Genomic DNA, 18,676 nt, shown 5'->3' with positions numbered 1-18,676 from the left:
AATAAGTTTTCATTGATTTTAGAGAGAGAGGAAGGGAGAAAAATCGATTGGTTGCCTCCTGCACATATCCCGACAGAGTGGGGATCCAACCTGCAACCCAGGCATGTGCCCTGACTAGGAATCGAACTTCTTTCAGCGAGCAGGAGGACACTCAACCAACTGAGGGCTAGTGTTTTTTTTTTTTTAAAACAAGCAATTGCCCTGACCGGTTTGGCTCAGTGGATAGAGCATCGGCCTGGGGACTCAGGGGTCCCAGGTTCAATTCTGGTCAAGGGCATGTACCTTGGTTGAGGGCACATCCCCAGTGGGGAGTGTGCAGGAGGCAGCTGATCGATGTTTCTCTCTCATCGATGTTTCTGGCTCTCTGTCCCTCTCCCTTCCTCTCTGTAAGAAAGTCAATAGAATATATTAAAACAAAACAAAACAAAAAAACAAGCAATTTATACTGGTCCATCTCTGCTTTTTATTTATTCACTTTACCGATGAAACCGCCTTTTGCGTGTCTTGGGAGAGGTTTCCTCTGAGCTCGTCCGGGCTCTGCCCCTCCAATAGCCCTGTTTCCCTGGGCGGGAAGCTCTTCCCTCTTTCACGAGCGCCTCCTTCCGAGGTGGGCGGCTCTGGGCGGCTCTGGGCGGCAGGCTGTCACACTCCGCTGGCTTTAGGGGCTGGAAGGCGCTGTGCCCCATGCATTGGCCATTTTCTGCAAATGGGGGGCAGGAAGGGGACTTCCTGCTGGGCAGCACACACTACAGTCAAGACTCTGGATGTAGGTGCTTCCTACACCCACCTTTCTTTATTTTAATATCGTATAACAGTGAGGTGCATTTGTTACAATTAACGAACTAATATTGACACACCATTATTTATTTTGTCTTTTACAAGTTTTATTTATTGATTTGAGAGAGAACGAGAGAAACATGGATTTGTTGTTCCGCTTATTTGTGCAGTCATGGGTTGATTCTTGTATGTGCCCTGACCTGGGATCGAACCCACAACCTTCGTATATGGGGACAATGCTCCAACCAAGTGAGCTACCCAGCCAGGGCTTGACACACTCTTTTATTTTTTAATATTTATTTATTTTTGTATTTATTTATTTATTATTGATTTCAGAGAAGAAGGGAGAGGGAGAGAGAGAAAGAAAGTCAATGGTGAGAGAATCATGGGTCGGCTGCCTCCTTCCCATCCCCTAGTGGGGATGGAGCCTGCAACCCAGGCCTGTGCCCTGACTGGGAATCCAACCGTGACCTCCTGGTTCACAGGTCGACACTCAACCACTGAGCCACACCAGCTGAGCTCAACACACTGCTTTTAACCAAAGTGCATCCTGTATTCAGATTCCCTGTTTGTCCCTAATGCCCCCGTGTCCCGTGTCCCCGAAGGCAGGGCGGTCCGGCTCCGCCAGGAGTGTGTCAGGGACACCTCACCCGCCTCCGCGTTCTTGCCTGGAGGAGTGGGAGGGGGGAGGGAGCACGGCGTGGCGGGTCTTCCGTGAGCACCTTGGGTTTACCGACTCGTCAGTGCGCCGTGAGCAGCAGGAACGCGAGTGGGTGGGGGCTCAGGGAGACCTAGGAGGGCTCCCCTGGCGGCCCGCGAGGGCACCGGCGCCCCCAGCACCGCCTCGGGGCAGGGACTGCGGCGGGTCGCGCGCTCACAGTTTCAGTTCCCCACGGAGGTAACTGAGGCCCCGAGAGCCTCGGCGACCCGTGCTCCAGGCCGGGGTGCCACCGCCCAGGTCAGGCAGTCCCGGGCGCACCCCGCCGCCCGAGTCCCCGCCGCCGGAGTCCCGCCCCGGAGTCCCCGCCCCCGGCCCCGCCCCCGGAGTCCCCGCCCCGGCCCCGCCCCCGGAGTCCCCGCCCCCGGCCCCGCCCCCGGAGTCCCCGCCCCCAGCCCCTAACTGGCCCCGCGCGGCGCGGAGCCGGCGACAGGTGGAGCGCAGCCGAGCCTTGCCCTGCTCCCTGCTCCCTGCTCCCTGCTCCCTGCTCCCTGCTCCCTGCTCCCTGCTCCCTGCTCCCTGCTCCCTGCTCCCTGCTCCCTGCTCCGTGCGCGCTCCCGGCCCACCATGGGCAACAGCGCGGGTCGCAGCGACTTCGAGTGGGTCTACACCGACCAGCCGCACACGCAGCGCCGGAAGGAGATGCTGGGTGAGCGCCCTGGGCACTCCCCTACCCCTGCTCCGGGGGTGGGAGCGGCTCCCCTCCGCCCGCGTCCCTCGCGTCCCCCCGCCCTGTCTCTGCCTCCGTCTTGGGACCCGGGACACGGGGACCCGTGCGCCGGGGAGCACGTCTCAGCTGCTGCGTCCCGGTGGGGATCCGGGCGCAAACCTGGGGCTCCCGGACGCGGGACGCGGCGGCGCAGGGGTTGGCCACAGGGACCAGCTGCGGGCAGGCGCTGCCCCCGCCCCGGGAAGCAGCCCGGGGGCCGCTGGTCCCCTGGGCACCGGGCGCCCGCGGCCCTGGAGCTCCGGGTCCCTCCCGCGGCCGCCGAGAGGGCGCCACGCCCACCCCAAACGGAGTGTAGGCAGGACGGGCACCTCGATGGAAGCTAATGTGAACCGGAGATTGTGCCCTGAACCTTGTGGACGCGCGGTGGCCGCCCCTCTCTCGTCGAGTGTCCCGCCAGGTCATTTTTACCCACAGGCTCACCCTGCGGACTCGCGTGCCAGCGCCTTCCCCTGGCCCCGGGGTTAAGGGAGAAAGGGCCCACACCTCCCAACAGCTTTGCTGAGATGCCGCCGAAATCGCCCCCACAGTGCCAGGCGCGGCCGCGCGTGGACACGCTCCTGCCTCCCTCCCACACCCGGTTGGCAGCGCTTCTCGACTCTGCCACGGGACTGAGAATGCAGTAGTATTCGCCGTGGGTTTCTTGTATGTACATTTATTTAACAACCGGTTCTCGCGTTTGACTGGCCAGGGAAGTTTCTTCTTTTCTCGGTTGGTCTGTTGCTTGTTGCTTGTTAGCTCTGGGTATTGGAAGCTTTTAACTCCGTGTCTCACATGTCGCAATGCATTTTCTCCTTTACAATTTTTGTCTTTTGCGATCACAGGAACTGTTTTCTTAATGCGTTTTTGAAGGGACTCGTTTTTGTCTTTAGTGCTTGTCCTTTAGTGTCTCCTCCCCCCACCCCAAGACTATGGAAATATGCACCCTATTACTTTTTAAAATTGTTATTGATTTTTAGAGAGAGAAAGGAAAGGAGAGTGAGCGAGAGAGAAACATTGATTTGTTGTTCCGCTTAGTCATGCATTCATTGGTTGATGCTTGTATGCACCCTGACCAGGGATGGAACCTGCAACCTTGGCCTATGGGGATGACGCTCTAACCAGCTGAGCTACCTGGCCAGGGTGAATGCTTCCAGACACTGGGCCTGTTGAGTGGTTAGTGTGTGACTACCCTGCTCTAGCTGGAGGATCAGGGGCTGCAGACCCCTGGGTGGGTTTGTGCCTTTGTGTGTTTCTCCTATGAGGTGAGCGATAGTCCAGCATTGTTTATGGTCTCAGCTGTGGCAGCATGGTCCCCTGCGCCTGTGGACTTCCCGGGGGTGGCTGGGAGGGCCTTGGTGATCACCTGGGCACCTGGCCCAGGTGGCGAAGGCTGGGGGATCTATGGTGACATCTGTAAAGTGGGCACATTCATCCTTGCCTGGCGGAGTGGGTATGAGGATGGGAAGGTGCTCAGTGTGGTCCCCAGCACTCCAGGTCACGGAGAAGGAACTCTCTAAAGAGAGGAGCCACGGGCCCTGCACCAATCCTGGATGCCTGCTGGACAGGTGGCCAGGAAGGCTGGAGGACTTGGAGAGGGAGGCATCTTGGCCTGGCCAGGGGCTGCACACGTTCTCAAGGGCCGATTCTCCAGGGAGCCTTGATCATTTCCACTCCCACTGGGTGCTGTGGGGTCCTCCCTTCGCATCTAGTTTTAAGCCAGTGAACTTGGACTGTGCCATTCTCCCTCCCTCCCTGGCATTTGCTATTCCCCTGCCTGAATGTCCTCCCCTGCTCTGCCCAACGGGCTCTTGCTCAGTTCCACCTCCTGCAGGAAGCCCCCCAGTTTCCCTCGTGGACCCGGGCTGGGTGAGGGAGCTCCGTGGCTTCAGGCCATGGGTCCTTGTCTCTTTGGGGCAGGCTGCAGGGGTCTGGGGCGTGGCTGTGGAGTGATCTCCCGGCAAGGACCTCAACGCGCACTCATTAGCCATGTGACCTTCGGGCAAGTCAATCAACAGATGAGGAAACTGAGGCTTGTTGGCGCTAAAGGGGATTCGTGGTAATACCTTCCTAACAGAGTTGTCGTGCAGGTGAAATGGAGGGAATGCTGATGCTCAGCTGTTACCTCCTGCGGGCAGGCCCGTGTTTTCCCCCAGGACAGGGAGCACCTGTGCTGTTTCCAGCTGGAGAGATGGCTTATGGGTAACTGCCAGCCAGCATCTCTTTACAGAAGAGGCAGCAGCATGAGGTTCAGAGAGAGGAAGCGACTTGCCTACGGCCACACAGCTTGGAGGTCACAGAGGCCAGGTTGGTGCTCAGGCAGCCTCCTGCTCAGGACGTGCTGCGGCCCTACCCAGGCATCTGCTGTGCCCCACCCAGGTGGCTGCTGTGCCCATGCCAAGCTGCCAGGGCAAATGGATGCTCAATAAAGATCCTAATCGCAGAGTCAGGACCCAGAAAGTCCTGGCACAGAGCTGCTGAGTGCTCTTCCGGCAGGACCAAAGTCCACGTGCAGCTCCTGCCTGCCCGCCTGGGTGGGGACCTGCTCCCAGGGCACGGTGTCCTAGCAAAAGGGGGTCCCAGGGCAGCAATGAGGAGCCCGGTGTCCCAGGCGGGGCCGAGGCTTCCTGGACTGTGAGGGCAGAGCAGAGCCAGCGGGAGTCTGTCTGGTTGAGATCAGAACCCACGCCAGGCGTGGCCGTGGAATAAAAGGCAAGCTTTGGATTTGTCTTTTCAAAAACAAATAGCTTTGTGATTTTGTTTTTGTTCTTGACTTAGAAAAATAGGGCACACATATAGTAAAGAGAAGTTCAAATCATCAAAGGAAAACAAGGAAGTGAGACTGTTGGCACTGGCTGGATTATTTGCTCAGGAAAGAACTTGGCTGGGGATGTCTTGGCAGCAAAGCCAGAGATCCAGACCAGAACTGGCTGAGCTCTCCGCTCCGCTCTGCTCTCTGGGGGATGTGTGGACGGTTCTCACCCAGCCACACAGATGTGGCTGCAGGGAGGCGAGCAGGTTGGTCACAGGGTCGTTCTCTCATGCTCCCGTCCCTGCTGCAGTCAGCACACAGACCCTGCCCTCCTCTCCCAGGCAGGCTGCAGGCGATGCCTACCCTGTGCCCTCCCAGCCCTGAGATTCCACAGAAGAGAGGGGGGTGCCTCCTTCCCCTCCTGCTCTGAGTAGCCCGGCCTCCCCTGGAGGCCCTGTGATTGGTCGGTGGGCTGTGATGGGCTTGGGAAGGGCAGAGAGAAGCTGCTGGCCAAGGAGAGGAAGGGGACCTGGATGCTAAGCTGGGTGAGGAGGCGGGAAGGGGTGCTGTGGGTCTGGCCCACAGCAGCACAGGGAATAGGTGGTCCCCACAGGCTTCCTCCTGGACCCTGACTGACCTGGGTATGTCCTCTCTGCTCAGACCCTCCCAGGGCCGCCCTTGCTGGAAATCTCCACCTCTGCCCGGGCCCGTGCGGCACATCCTGGCCCTGGCCCTGCCCCTTCTTGCTTTGTGCTCTCCAGCCACTTTGTGGAAGGCACCCTGTCTTCTGCCCATTTCCTACTCTGTGGCTTTTGCAGACGCTGTTCTCTCTGCCTGAATTCTTTCCCTCTACCGAACTCCTATGCATCCTTCAGGTTTCAGCCTGAATGTCCCTTTTCTCTAAAACACTCTCTAACAACACACACACACACACACACACACACACACGCACGCACGCACACACGCACACTGCGTGCTGGTAAGCGTTAAGTGATTGAGTCTCTGGAGGGAACAAGAGCCCCGATCTGTACATATTTCCACTATGATCAATTGTAAGTGATCATCAACATGCATCATCCCTGGTCATGGGGTTGGGAAGGGAGGGGCCTGCTGGCCCACGCCACGACCCGCCTCCCCGCTGAGCTCTCCTTCCTGCGCCCTGCTCCCCCGCGGGGCACTTTTACCCGCGGCCTTTGCCCTGTCTTCAATCCTGCCTTGATCTGTGGGATGATTGCTTCAACTGTGACTTCCCCAGTCACCTCTGAGCTTCCCCGAGGGCAGGGCCAGGCCCACCTCCACCTGGCGTGGCCTGGTGCGGCTGGCTTCCCAGAGAGTCTGGGTGAGCCCTGAAACAGGCGTGTTCCTGGCTCCAGCCGGCGCTTTGAGGAGCTCACAGTGCGAGGGGTCATCCTCGCAGCTGGTGGTTGGGAGGCACCCCGTTTTTTAAAAAAATATATTTTTATTGATTTCAGAGAGGAAGGGAGAGGGAGAGAGAGATAGAAACATCAACAATGAGAGAGAATCATTGATCGGCTGCCTCTGCACGTCCCCCACTGGGGGTCGAGCCCTCAACCTGGGCATGTGCCCCTGCCCGGAATCGAACCCAGGACCCTTCAGTCCGCAGGCCGACGCTCTATCCCCTGAGCCAAACCAGCCAGGGCGGCACCCCGTTTTAAGTGGCATTTCTCAGCTGCTCGGTGAGGCTGAGCTGCTCTTCCTGATTTCTCTGCCTTCTTTTGTGGATGTCCTGTCACGCCCTTGGTTCCCTTTCCATGGAAGTTGTCCTTTTTCTGGATTTCTGAGTTGTTGTTTCTCACTCTGCCTCATGGAGGCCCTGTGCCGGCCCAGGTGGCAAGTACCTGCCCTGGCTGGCCCTTGGTCTTCTCACCTGAGAATGTCTTCTGTCCTCTTTCCTGCCTCCTAGACATTTGCACGCTTTATGCACAGCAGGGCCCTGGGAGCTTGTCGCTTGCCCGCAGTTAGCCAGCGAGCTAGAGGTGGGACGGAGCCCCTGTCTGTCCTCGGTCCCTCACACATGACTGCTGACAGGTGCCAGGTCACGTGTCCCCTCCCAGCCTCCATGGAGATGGGTGTGTGCGTCCCCCGCCTCCTTGATTTGCACCCGCTTTTGTGAGGTATGATTTACATACTGTAGCATTTACTCACTTTAAAGGCACAGTCCAATGGCTTTTAGTCATTCACCTGAGAGTATCTCTGTGGCCTGAAAAAGATGCCTGATGACCACTCGCGGTCACTCCACAGCCCCACCCCATGTTCTTAAATCCAAATCCCCGCTTTTAAGTCCTCACCCAAGGGGTGGGGATATTTCCCCGTTGATTTTTAGAGAGAGTGGGAGGGAGGGAGGGGAAGGAGGAGAGAGAGAAACATCAATTGGCTGCCTCCCGCTCTCTCCGTGACCAGGTTGGGGATTGAACCTGTGACTGAGGTACGTGCCCTTGACCTGAAATTGAGCCCACTACCACCTGGGCTCTGGGCTGGGCTGACACTCTAACCACTGAGCAAACCAGCCAGGGCTCCAAAACCTTTAAAAATTTTTTTTAAAAAATTATTGACTTAGAAAGAAAGAGAGAGAGAGAGAGCGCCAGTGCCCCGCGCACACATGAGAAACACCGATTCGTTGCCCACCCACCCATGCATTCATCGGTTGATTCCTGCACACATCCCAGCTGGGACCGAACCCGCAACCCTGGCACATAGGGATGGTGCTCTAACCACTGAGAAACACCAGCCAGGGACACATTCTTTTTCAAAAAAATGTTTTTATTGATTTTTAGAGAGAGAGGAAGGGAGAGGGAGAGGGAGAGAGAGGAACATTGATGAGAGAGAAACAACATCGATTGGCTGCCTCCTGCACGCCCCCACCAGGATCGAGCCTGAAACCTGGGCGTGTGCCCTGACCAGGAATTGAACCTAAACCCTGGCATATCGGGTGGATGCCTAACCACTGAGCCATACCTGCGGGGCTAAATCCAAATTCTTTCTCCTTTGAGTTTAGCTGGCATGTCACTGGGCTTTGTGTGTGTGTCTCCTTCTCTTGGCACATGCTATCCGGGGCACACTGCCCATGCCCTGGCACCGCACCCCGCTCCGCCTGGGCACCCCGTCCATCTCTGTGATCTGGGGCCTGGCTGCCCAGACCTTCCGCAAATATTTGTCAACGAGCAAAAAGCAGGTTTAACAAGAGGCAGGCGAGGAGGCGAACAGTGGCTGCTGAAGGCACTTTGGGCCACTTTCCACCCTTTCTCTGTGGAACCGGGCCCCAGAGGGCCTCCCACACTGACCCCACGGGCGAGGCTGGCCTTTTGGCCCAGAGCGGAAAAGGCGGGGGGCTGAGCTGGGAGGTGGCGCACCAGGCGCCAGGCCGTGCTGCGAGGAAGCGGGCTGGGAAGTGGGATTAGTTGGGCTTTGAAGCCTTTGTCGGGAGAGGCTGTCGGAGGTCAGGTTACTGGGTTGCGGTGGGGACGGTGAGGGAAGACCGGGGATCCTGGTGCCCTGTGTGCAGCGGCTTGTGTGCGGAGGGTCAGGTGGGGGCTCGGAGGCGGGTGGCAGCAGGAGCTGACTCTGCGATGGAACATTCGAGACCTGGGTCGTCACAGGAGACTGGCAGCCGTGGTGTTTGGCGGTGGAGTCCGTCCTAGACGGTGCCGGGCTTGGTGTGTGAGAGAGGGGAGGAGCCCCTGTGCTCCCGGGAGCCCTGCTGGAGACCAGGGGGTGTGACTTCATTGCCAGCCGGACCCCAGGGAGGAGTGGAGGCCTGCGCTGCGGGCAGGAGCCTGGTGCCAGCCTCGGGACCCTGCTGTCCGCGGGGGTGCGGGCCCAGCGCCTCCCCTGCCCGCTGCGGCACCTGCCATCTTCCCTCCGCTCGGCTGGCCCAGCAGAAGCAGGCAGGAGAAGTTCTGGGAGAACCCTAGGTCCCCAGCTGAGATTGGTGTGGGGTTCGGGTCAGGCCGCCCTCCCAGCAGGCGTGTCTGCCTGCTCTGCTCTCTGGGTCTTGATGACCCAGCCTGTCATGTATGTAAATATATGTAATGCATGTAAGTGCACACACCTGCTGGAGCCCTGCTTCCCAGTCCCTGAGCACCTGCCGCCTCCTCACCCTGAGGTGGCCATGTGCCCCCATCCCCAGGGCAGACCCCACCTCCATGTGCCCCCAGGGCTGTCAGAGTGGGCACCGTGGGGATGGATGGTGAGGAAGCAGCCCAGAGAGGGACAGGGCCTTGCCCAAGGGCACACAGCCGTGGGCCTGAGCAGGGCTGCAGTGTGGCTCTCCTGAACCGGGACCCGGATTCTCAGGGCACTTTGCCCGAGGCAGCCCAGCCCCGGAAATAGCTCCTCTGGGGGCTGAGGCTCTTTCCACCCTCCAGAGGGGCCCCTGGAAATTAGGTGTTTCACCTGACCCCCACCTGACCCTCCGTACACGCCCCTCACCACCTCAGTGGTGGAACCTGTTTCCTCCACTCTCTGATGGCGCAGTCCCCTCCTGGGTGTGTGTGTGTGTGTGTGTGTGTGTGTGTGTGTGTGTGTGTGTCAGACGCCGGGCATGCGGCCCTGCTGGCCTCTGCGTCCAGGCCTGGTCCCGGCTTGCATCCTGCAGACCTGGACTCGGGGGTCCCGAGGTCACATCTGGCTCTGCCAGCCTTTCCCTGCCTTGTCTGACGTTCTCTGGGCCTCCCTGGGTCTCAGACCTCCTTTCTGAGCTGTGCCTGGACAGGGTGACTTCTAGCAATGCTGTCACTCATGGCCAGCGGCTCTGGCCGGGCCGCTGCCGGGAGCCGTCTGCACGGGCGTGTTGTCTTTGGTTCCAAGTGGCCATCCACGCTTGCCCTGGGCTCTGCTGGAGGCGAGCAGGTCCCAGCCCCGCTGCTCTGGTCCTCGGGGCAGGAGGCCTGAGCGGGGAGGTCCCCCAGGTCTGCTGAGGTCCCACAGGGGCAGAGCCTGGGCAGGGCTCCTCCTGGGGCAGCTGCGGGGTGCGGTTCTGGTTCTCTCCCCCTCCCCCTCACACCCCCTCTCCTCATCTGCCTTCCCTGAGCCCCTGGAGCTTGCCTTGTCCATGACCCCACCCTGGCGTCCTGCCCCTCCATGCCCGTACACGCCCCTCACCACCTCACCTCTCAGCCATGTCACCCCTGGCTGTGCTGAAATGGTTCCTGCTGAGGCCCCTGTGACCTTGCCAAGTTCAGTGGGCCCCTGTCTTGTCTTCCTGTCTGTGACTCTCCTTGACCTCCCCCAGCGGACACCCCTAAGCCCATGGCTCCAGTTGCCCCAAGACCTGCCCTGCCCAGTGACCTCAGCCGGGGTCTGTGTGGCTGGTAGTCCTCAGAGGGGTTCCCCAGGCGGTCCCCAGGCTCCCACCTGGTCAGGGGCTGGAAGCTCTGGAATTGAAGAGGTTAGATATTTGTTTACCTTGAGTGAGGATTGAGTTTCCGTCTGGCAGGTGTGGGTAAAGGGATGGAGGTGGGGTGGGGAGTCAGCGGGCTCCTGGTCAGAGGGCTGTTAGGATGGTCCAGAGGAGCCCTAGTCCTGGAGGGGTCTTCTGGGGTCTCCACTGGAGGGCTCCCAGCCTCACTTCCCAGCACGATGGGGGCCAGGTCCCCTCTGAGCCCCCCCCCCCCATGCTTTTAGCCACGGCGCCTGGGACCACGCCATCGGCCTCAGTGCCTGCTCTGCAAGGCTTCCCTGAGGGCTGTGCTGGGCCTGCGGACTTGTGGGGGCTCCTCTCTGTTCTGTGGGGGAAGGTGCTCTCAGGCCCAGTGAGGTGATCGGGAGCTTACACTCTTGGGGGTCGCCCCTGAGCTGCCAGCATCCAGCTGCCTCACCCCCCGGCCCGCATTTCATTGCTTCCGCAGGATGGCCAGGTCCAGGGACCCCCCGGGCCCGGGAGCCGAGGTAAAAGCAACCAGGCCAGATGGCCTCCCTGAGCAGCACGCTGGTCCCAGAGGTCAGAAAGGGGCTGTGCGTGCTCTCAGGCCCGGGAACTGGGTGTCATAACCGCAGTCACAGCAGCTCCGGGGGCTCCGAGGCTCAGGCCGCATCGAGGCGCTGAGCCCCAGCGGGGAGGTGGGGCGGCTGGGGGAGGGGCTGGGAACCTGGCACCCCGTGCCTGAGCTTTGTGGGAAACTATTGGGAGAGGGGGAAGGGGTAGCAGGCCCCCCGAGGTGGGCTGGGCAGGGAAGCCCCGCGGGTCTTCTCCTTCGCTCCCACAGGCAGGACGTATTATCTGCTCGATGGAGGCCCCGGGGGCCCGCTGTCCAAGGTCCCCGCTGGCAGCTCTGTGCCTGCCCTGGCCCCTGAGGGGCACAGGAGTGGCCCGTGTGCTGGCCTGGGTCCCAGAGCCAGGGTCCTCTCAGCTGCCCCAGAGCTTGCGAGTCAGTGCTCACCTGGCGCAGGTGTGGCCTGCCCCGCCCTCCTGCCCGGGCTGGGCCTCCTTCCAAGGGGAAGCAGGGAAGGCCCACCCTGTGGGGGCTGGTGGCTCGGTTGGTTCCCAGGTGCGCCTTGGCAGGTGAGCGCCTGGCCCCCAGTTGCCCGAGGGGGGAGGCGGGTGCCCAGAGGCCACGGCTGGTGAGCGGGAGGCTGGAGCCTCTGGGTCTGTGGTCCCCGCCCCACAGCCAGGTATGCAAAGGTTCAGGGCACTTTGCCTGCGATTGCCTGGCTCCGGCTGTGGGCAAGGACTGTGGGCGAGGGCATTCCTGACGAGGAGGTGGCTGGCACTTCCTTCTCGCCCTGGCCATCACGGGGAAACATGTTTCCCTGCTGGACTCCCACCCGCAAGCCCCCATCCTCCACTGGAGGCACCCATCTTCCTGGGCACACCCTCAGAAGTTCACTGTGACCCCTTTTGGGCCAGGAATAAGCTGGGATGAGGCCTGCCCCCTGCCCCCCTCCCAAGCGGGGTCCACAAGTTGCCCACCTGCCTGTGTCCCCCATCCCTCACCTGGGTCTTTTGGTCTCTCTCGCCCCACCTGGTGGGATGATGCTGGGGCACCGAGCACCCAAGGAGACCTCTGGCCTTTCCTGGGCAGCCAGCTGGCCTCCCACTGTGCCGCCACGACCCAAGCAGCCACCATGGGGCAGGTCCGGGAGAGCAGGTAACCAGCCTGGTATTGCCTCAGCACGGCCCCCGCCGTCTCCCAGTCCTAAAGCTTTCAGGAGCCGTGACCATCTGCAGTGCTGGTCGGGCATTTGTGTGCGCCTGAGCCTGCCTCATAGGGCGCATGTGCTGACCAGCCGCCACGCACAGCATGACCTGAGCCCTGCTCCCCGCCTGGGCTTTCTGTGCGTATCCATTCCTCCTGCCAGCGACCGCGTCTGTGGTTCACAGACGGCTCCTTGGAGCTGAGGTTACCTGCTTGGAGCTGAGAAATGTTTTAAAGAGACAAGAACAAAAGCAAAACAGTTAAAATGGCAAATTTTATGCTCTATATATTTTACCACAATTAATTTTGGAGAGAGAAGGAGAGACAGAGAGCGAGAGCAGGAAAAAAACATTGATTTGTTGTTCCACTCACTGATGCGTTCACTAGTTGCTTCTTGTATGTGCCCTGACCTGGGATCAAACCCACAGCCTTGGAGTATGGCGACAACACTCTCCCAACTGGGCTACCCGGCCAGGGCTTACGTTCTCTTAGGTATAGATTTAGGAGTGGAATTGCTGGGTCGTATGGTAATTCTCTGTTTAACGTTTTTTTGAGGAACCATCAAGTTATTTTCCACAGTGGCTGTACCGTTTTTTGTGATCTTACCAGTAACGTACAAACAAGGGTTCCGATTTCTCCACATTGTCGTCACTTGTCACTTTCTGCTTTTTACATGTGGCCACCCTAGTGCGGGTGAAGCAGTATCTCATTGTGGTTTTGATTTGCGTTTCCCTAGTGACTGATGACACTGAGCATCTTCCCACGTGCTCATTGGTTAGGTGCACATCTTTGGAGAAATGCCTGTTCAAGTCCTTTGCCGGTTTTTACATTGGGTGGGTTGCCTTTTGTTGTTCAGTTGTAGGAGATCTTTACATATTGTGGATTCAAGATTCTTGTCCAACCCTAGCCGGTTTGGCTCAGTGGACAGAGTGTTGGCTGTGGACCAAAGGGTCCCGGGTTCAATTCCGGTCAAGGACCCGTACCTTGGTTTCAGGCTTCTTCCTGGCCCCGGCCCTGGTCGGGGCGCGTGCAGGAGGCAACCAATCGATGTGTTTCTCTCATATCGATGTTTCTCTCTGTCTTTCCTTTTCTCTTCCACTCTCCCTAAAAATCAATGGAAAAATATCCTCAGGTGAGGATTAACCAAAATAAACTAAATTAAAATAAAATCCTTGTCCAGAACTGGGATTTGAACCCACTCTGGATGCTGCTCCCTGGGCAGAGGTGGCCTGTGATTCTAGGATTCGGGGACCCCGATACCCCCCAGCATCTCCCACAGATGAGGGCTGTCCTGCTCTCCGGGAGCCAGGACCTGCTCGAGGGGCAGACACTGAGAGGTGCACTGTGTCCTCGCCGTCACACACTGGGACACCACGGCCCACAGAGGTGGGAACGAACCCATGGCCACAGAACTCCGACTGTGAGCCTGAGTCTTCCCTCTGGAGCAGACTCCCTTTGCCATGTTGCTGTGTTTCTCTTTGCATACTCCCAGGGACAGGCAGCTCACCACCTCTGAAACAGCCTGGTCTATTGCTGGGTGGCTCTGACAGAAAGGGTGCTGTAGCCGGACACCTGGCTTGTCTTAGTCACTGGAGAGACGTAACTACACCTTGAAGGCTGGCGTCCCCATGCCAGAGGCACCTTCTCAAGAGGGAGGCTGGGGACACGCCCTCGGTGCTGGCTGAGCCCAGGCATCACCCTGAGACTCAGTCTCCTCATCTGTAAATGGCAGACAGGACGGTGGGAGGGAGGAGGGCCTTGCGTCGGTTGAGCTGGGCTGGCATATCCTTCCGGACCAAGCACAGAGGGGGAGCCATGCCTGGGGCACTCGAAGGAAAGAGCTGGGCAGAGCTGGGCAGGACTCAGCCTTGGCCTGGCCATTTCCAGTCGGGGCCCAGCCTCTGCTGCCGTCCTGGCACCCTCTTCATGGGACAGCCTGGGAGGGTGAGCCTGAGGCTGCCCACTGCTCAGGAGGGTAGACGCCGCCTGTCCTGAGGGGGCCCTGGGACGAGCCCCACCCTCATAGCCTCAGTTTCCCTCTCTGTGCATCGTGGCGCTGAGTGCCCACCTGCTGTGCCCAGGGAGGCGGGACGGAGCAGACCTGGTGGGCATCTGTCACCTTGTCTGTCCCTGGACGTGGCACCCTCCCCGGCCTGGCCCTGCCGGCCCTCCTGCCCGCAGCTGCAGAGGTTCTAGAAGGCACGGCTGTCCTGATAGAGGGTACGCCCCCCACACCCTCTCCCCCTTCCGGCAGGGCTTGCTGCTTCTGGGCCGGGAAGGCCCCCGTGGGCTCGGCTAACCCCAACTCTCGTTGTTTTTTCCTTTTCTATGAAACGAAACGTAGAAAATACAAAAGATACTGTAACAAACACCCCCCCCCCCCAAATAAACACATTCAACGTTTGATGGCACTTCCTTCAGATCTTGTTTTAAGAACTGAAACACTTGAGAGCAAGCCCGAGCCCTCCATGTGCCCCTTCCCAGCCGCCTGCCCCTCCCGGGTTCCCGATATGCCTGGTCCACCTGGTCACAGCCCGCTGCACCGTGTGTGAGGTTCACGGGCGCAGCCGGCAGCTCCTGGCTCTGCAGCTGCTTTGATTTCTGAGTACATTTCAGTGACCTGTGGGGACACCTGCTCTTTATTTAGGCTGATGGCAAAGCCCCCCACCCCCAGGAAGTCTCCCCAGCGCCCCCAGGTGGTGGGGAGGAGGCAGGTCTGCCTGTCTGGGTGCCCACAGGCCCGGCTGGTCCTAGGTCCAGAATCACACGCAGGGCAAGGTCTTAGCATGATCCCCCGGGTCACTGCCCAGGGGCTTAGTGGATGGCGGAGGAGGACCGGAGGGAAGCCAGGGGGACAAATGGAATGAAGGGAGGAAGAGAGGGAGGAAGGGAGAGTGGGCATATGGCTGGGGGCCCAGGCGGCCGCACCCCCCTCACCACCTTCTCTCCTGGTCCTACCTGCAGCCAAGTACCCGGCCATCAAGGCGCTGATGCGGCCGGACCCTCATCTCAAGTGGACGGTGCTGGGGCTGGTGCTGGTGCAGCTGCTGGCCTGCTGGCTGGTGCGGGGGCTGGCGTGGCGCTGGCTGCTCTTCTGGGCCTACGCCTTCGGCGGCTGCGTGAACCACTCGCTGACGCTGGCCATCCACGACATCTCGCACAACACGGCCTTCGGCACGGGCCGCGCCGCCCACAACCGCTGGTTCGCCGTCTTCGCCAACCTGCCCGTGGGCGTGCCCTATGCCGCCTCCTTCAAGAAGTACCACGTGGACCACCACCGCTACCTGGGCGGCGACGGGCTGGACGTGGACGTGCCCACGCGCCTGGAGGGCTGGCTCTTCTGCACGCCGGCCCGGAAGCTGCTCTGGCTGGTGCTGCAGCCCCTGTTCTACTCCCTGCGGCCGCTCTGCGTGAACCCCAAGGCCCTGACGCGCATGGAGGTGTTCAACGCCCTGGTCCAGCTGGCGGCCGACGCGACCATCTTCGCCCTCTGGGGGCTCAAGCCCGTGGTCTACCTGCTGGCCAGCACCCTGCTGGGCCTGGGCCTGCACCCCATCTCCGGCCACTTCGTGGCTGAGCACTACATGTTTGTCAAGGGCCACGAGACCTACTCCTACTATGGGCCCCTCAACTGGATCACCTTCAACGTGGGCTACCACATGGAGCACCACGACTTCCCCAGCATCCCCGGCTGCAACCTGCCCCTGGTAGGTGGCCGTGTGGGCAGGGGCGCAGCGGCGAGGGGTGCACCGTGTCTGAGGAGGCGGGAGGTGTGGCGGGGTGGGCCTGGGGCCAGGCTCTGACCTCCTTTTCCTTTCACGCTGATCATGGGGTGGCCACGTTCTCAGTCGTGGTGCCAGGGCGAAGGGAGAGGCCGCACCGGAGAGGGGCCGGGTGTGCGCCCGGAGAGTGACAAGGTGAATCCTGGCAGGACAGGGGCTCGAGGCGCATTTACCATTTAGACCGCTTAGTGTAAAGCAAACCTGATTGAGCCCAGCTATGGCATGTACTGGCTGTGCATCCTTGGGCAAACTGCTTGCCCTCTCTGTGCCTCTGCTTCCTCTTGTAAAATGGGGCAGGGGTAGTGATAGTGCGTGAAAGCACCTCCCCTTCCTGGGTCCTGACTCCCTGTCCCTCCGCATTTCTTGTCACTGCCCGTGACTTTCCAGGGGCCCCACATGGCGGAGAGGACAGGGAGGGTTCTGTGACCCAAGGGGCTCGGCCTGAGTTGGTGCAGAGTGGAAGCCTCCGGGCTGGTGGCTCTGCCTTGGGAGGCCTGCGGATGGAGAATTTCTGGAGGAGGAGGGAGGGCAGGCGGGAGGAGGAGGAGTTCAGTCTGGTGTGGGTGGGATTGAAAGAACTGAGGTGCCCCTCGGGGCAGGAGAGGGGGCAGTGGGGTCTTCTGTGTGTGCATGGTGTGCACCTGCCTTTAGGGGTTTGCATGTGTGCCTATGAGTGTTTCCGGTGTGTACATGTATGTGTGCATGTGGTTATGTGTGAGCTTTTGTCTGGGTGTGCAGGTGTTTGCGCCCTGGCCTGTGTGACCGAGAGTCTGACAGCCTGTGTGTGCATCCCTCCTTCCCCGCGGCCCCCCCCCCCCCCGCTGAAGGCACTGAGGTCCGGCTCTGGGCTGAACACCACCTCACTTACGCTTCACCACAAGCCGATTTGGCAGGTGCCCGCCTTACCCATTATCCCCATTTCACAGATGGGAAGGTAAAGGTCGTGAGGGGAGGTGCCTGTCGCAGGAAGCAGCAGAGCCAGAACCTAGACTCGGGTGGTTGTGAGAGTGTCTTTACTTCCGGGCAAAGTGAATGGCCCCCTGCTGGCGCCCGTGCAGGTCACCTGGTCTACCTGAGCCCGTCTGCAGCTATAACGCAGGCCTGGAGCACTGGTGTGCCCAGCGTGCCCTCCACGGGGGCGGTGGTGCTGCTGCTGCAGGTGCCGAGGCAGGGAGCACTTCCTGGAGGAGGCAGCTGAGGGTGTCGTGAGCAGGCAGGGGTGAGGAGCTGAAGGGGGAGAGGAGTGAAAGATAGGCATTTGGGAAACAAGTACTGAGGTTGAGAGGTGGGCACTGGGGGGTGTGGTGGGAGCCGAAGCAGAGGGTTGGCAGGCTGGGAAGGGCACTGGAAGCGGGTGCGGAGCATGAATGACCAGGCCAGGCTGTGCCTCAGAACTGGGCAGGTGCTTGAGGGAAGACAGCCGGCCTCCCCCGGCTCCTGGGTCAGAAACTCCAGCGTAGCCCAGGGACAGGTGCATATGAGCCTGGGCAGGGGGTGGAGACTGTGCCGGGGCGAGTGGCCAGCACCAGCCAGCCTCCTGCCGGGCTGACCTGGACACAGGCACCTGGGGGTGCCAGGGTGTGTGTCTCTGTGTACCCACGTGTCTGTGTGTACACGCTCACGTGTCACTGTGTACATGCTCACGTGTTTGTGCACACACGTGTCTGTGTGTACATGCTCGTGTGCATGTGTGTGGCAGAGGCCTGTCTGTGCCAAGGCCTGGCCTCTGACCCCCGCCTCCCCGCAGGTGAGGAAGATCGCGCCCGAGTACTACGACCACCTGCCGCAGCACCACTCGTGGGTGAAGGTGCTCTGGGACTTTGTGTTCGAGGACTCCCTGGGGCCCTACGCCCGGGTGAAGCGGGTGTGCAAGCTGGCAGGGGACGGCCTGTGAGCTGGGCCGCTGGCGCCGGCCCGTCGCTGCGGAGCTGGCGGTCACGGCCCTCAGCCTGGTGCTCAGAGCTCCGTGGCTGCCTCTGGTCCTGGACCCCCGGGCTGCTGCTTGGCCCCAGGTTCCGGGACAGCGGACACAGGCTCTGCACGTGGACTCGCTGCTGCCTCAGGCCAGGCCGCCCTTTTGGGCCTCCCGGGGCGCCCTGACCCCGCGCTCTGTGCACAGCCTCCACGGGGCTGATTTGTCTGGTGTGCCCCCGCCCTCAATTAAATATCAGCGTTTCTTTCCACATCCACGACGTGCTCTTGAGGGGTCTCGGCCCCAGCCTGGGCCTGGCAGCCTGGAGGCGGTCCCCACCTGCTCCTGCTCCTGCTCCCACGCGTGGGTGCTTAGCAGCATTTCCTGAGGGCCCTGCCTTTGGGGGTGTAGGCAGCAGAAGGCCCCGCATTTTTGCCAAGTCCATGTGCCCCGAAGCCCTCCCTCCTGTTCACCCTGCTGGGTGCTGGCAACATGGCCTCCCCTCGGTCCACGTCGTCTGCTCCAGCCCCCACCCTCGCCCCCCGCCCCCCACTCCCCTACCCCCCAATCCAGCCTCGAGCCTGCACCCTCGTGGGAAGCCTTCGGAGGCGCGAGGGTTCAGGCTTCACACCATGGGGTCTGTCCCCCCAACCAGCTGAGCTGCGGGACTTGAGATTCTCACAGACCAGGGGCCACAGGCCAGACACAGGGTGGCTGGACAGAGAGGCGACTAGTCAGAGGGAGGCGGGTGGGTGTCCCGTGTCTCCGTGAGGGGGACATGGCTCTGCCTGACTTTGGTGAGGCCGATGGCACGGCTGACCTCGGGAGTCAGCCTTCCTGTCCGCCCTGGGCCCCCCTCTCCCAGCCCCGAGACT

The 18,676-nt window shown here is 60.7% G+C and overlaps 1 protein-coding gene across 3 annotated transcripts; it reads left to right on the top strand.

The window, feature by feature from the left end:
* Positions 1-1,881: 1,881 nt before the first annotated feature.
* DEGS2 (delta 4-desaturase, sphingolipid 2) lies at positions 1,882-18,072 on the top strand. Of its 3 annotated transcripts, none has more exons than XM_059686227.1 (4): positions 1,882-1,979; positions 2,043-2,144; positions 15,072-15,814; positions 17,637-18,072. In XM_059686227.1, exons 2-4 carry the CDS (start codon positions 2,063-2,065, stop codon positions 17,781-17,783), a joined length of 972 nt encoding a protein of 323 aa, XP_059542210.1. In that variant the 5' UTR covers positions 1,882-1,979; positions 2,043-2,062; the 3' UTR covers positions 17,784-18,072. The 3 variants fall into 3 exon arrangements, with proteins under 3 accessions (XP_059542210.1, XP_059542207.1, XP_059542204.1); XM_059686224.1 differs by having other exon boundaries at positions 1,947-1,965; XM_059686221.1 differs by lacking the exons at positions 1,882-1,979; positions 2,043-2,144 and adding an exon at positions 4,430-4,508.
* The last annotated feature ends 604 nt before the right edge of the window (positions 18,073-18,676 follow it).

Source organism: Myotis daubentonii, chromosome 1 (assembly GCF_963259705.1).
Source record: "Myotis daubentonii chromosome 1, mMyoDau2.1, whole genome shotgun sequence".
In the NCBI taxonomy this organism is placed as follows: Eukaryota; Metazoa; Chordata; class Mammalia; order Chiroptera; family Vespertilionidae; genus Myotis; species Myotis daubentonii.
The sequence above is the reverse complement of the archived record's forward strand: the minus strand, read 5'-3'. Positions and strand labels throughout refer to the sequence as shown.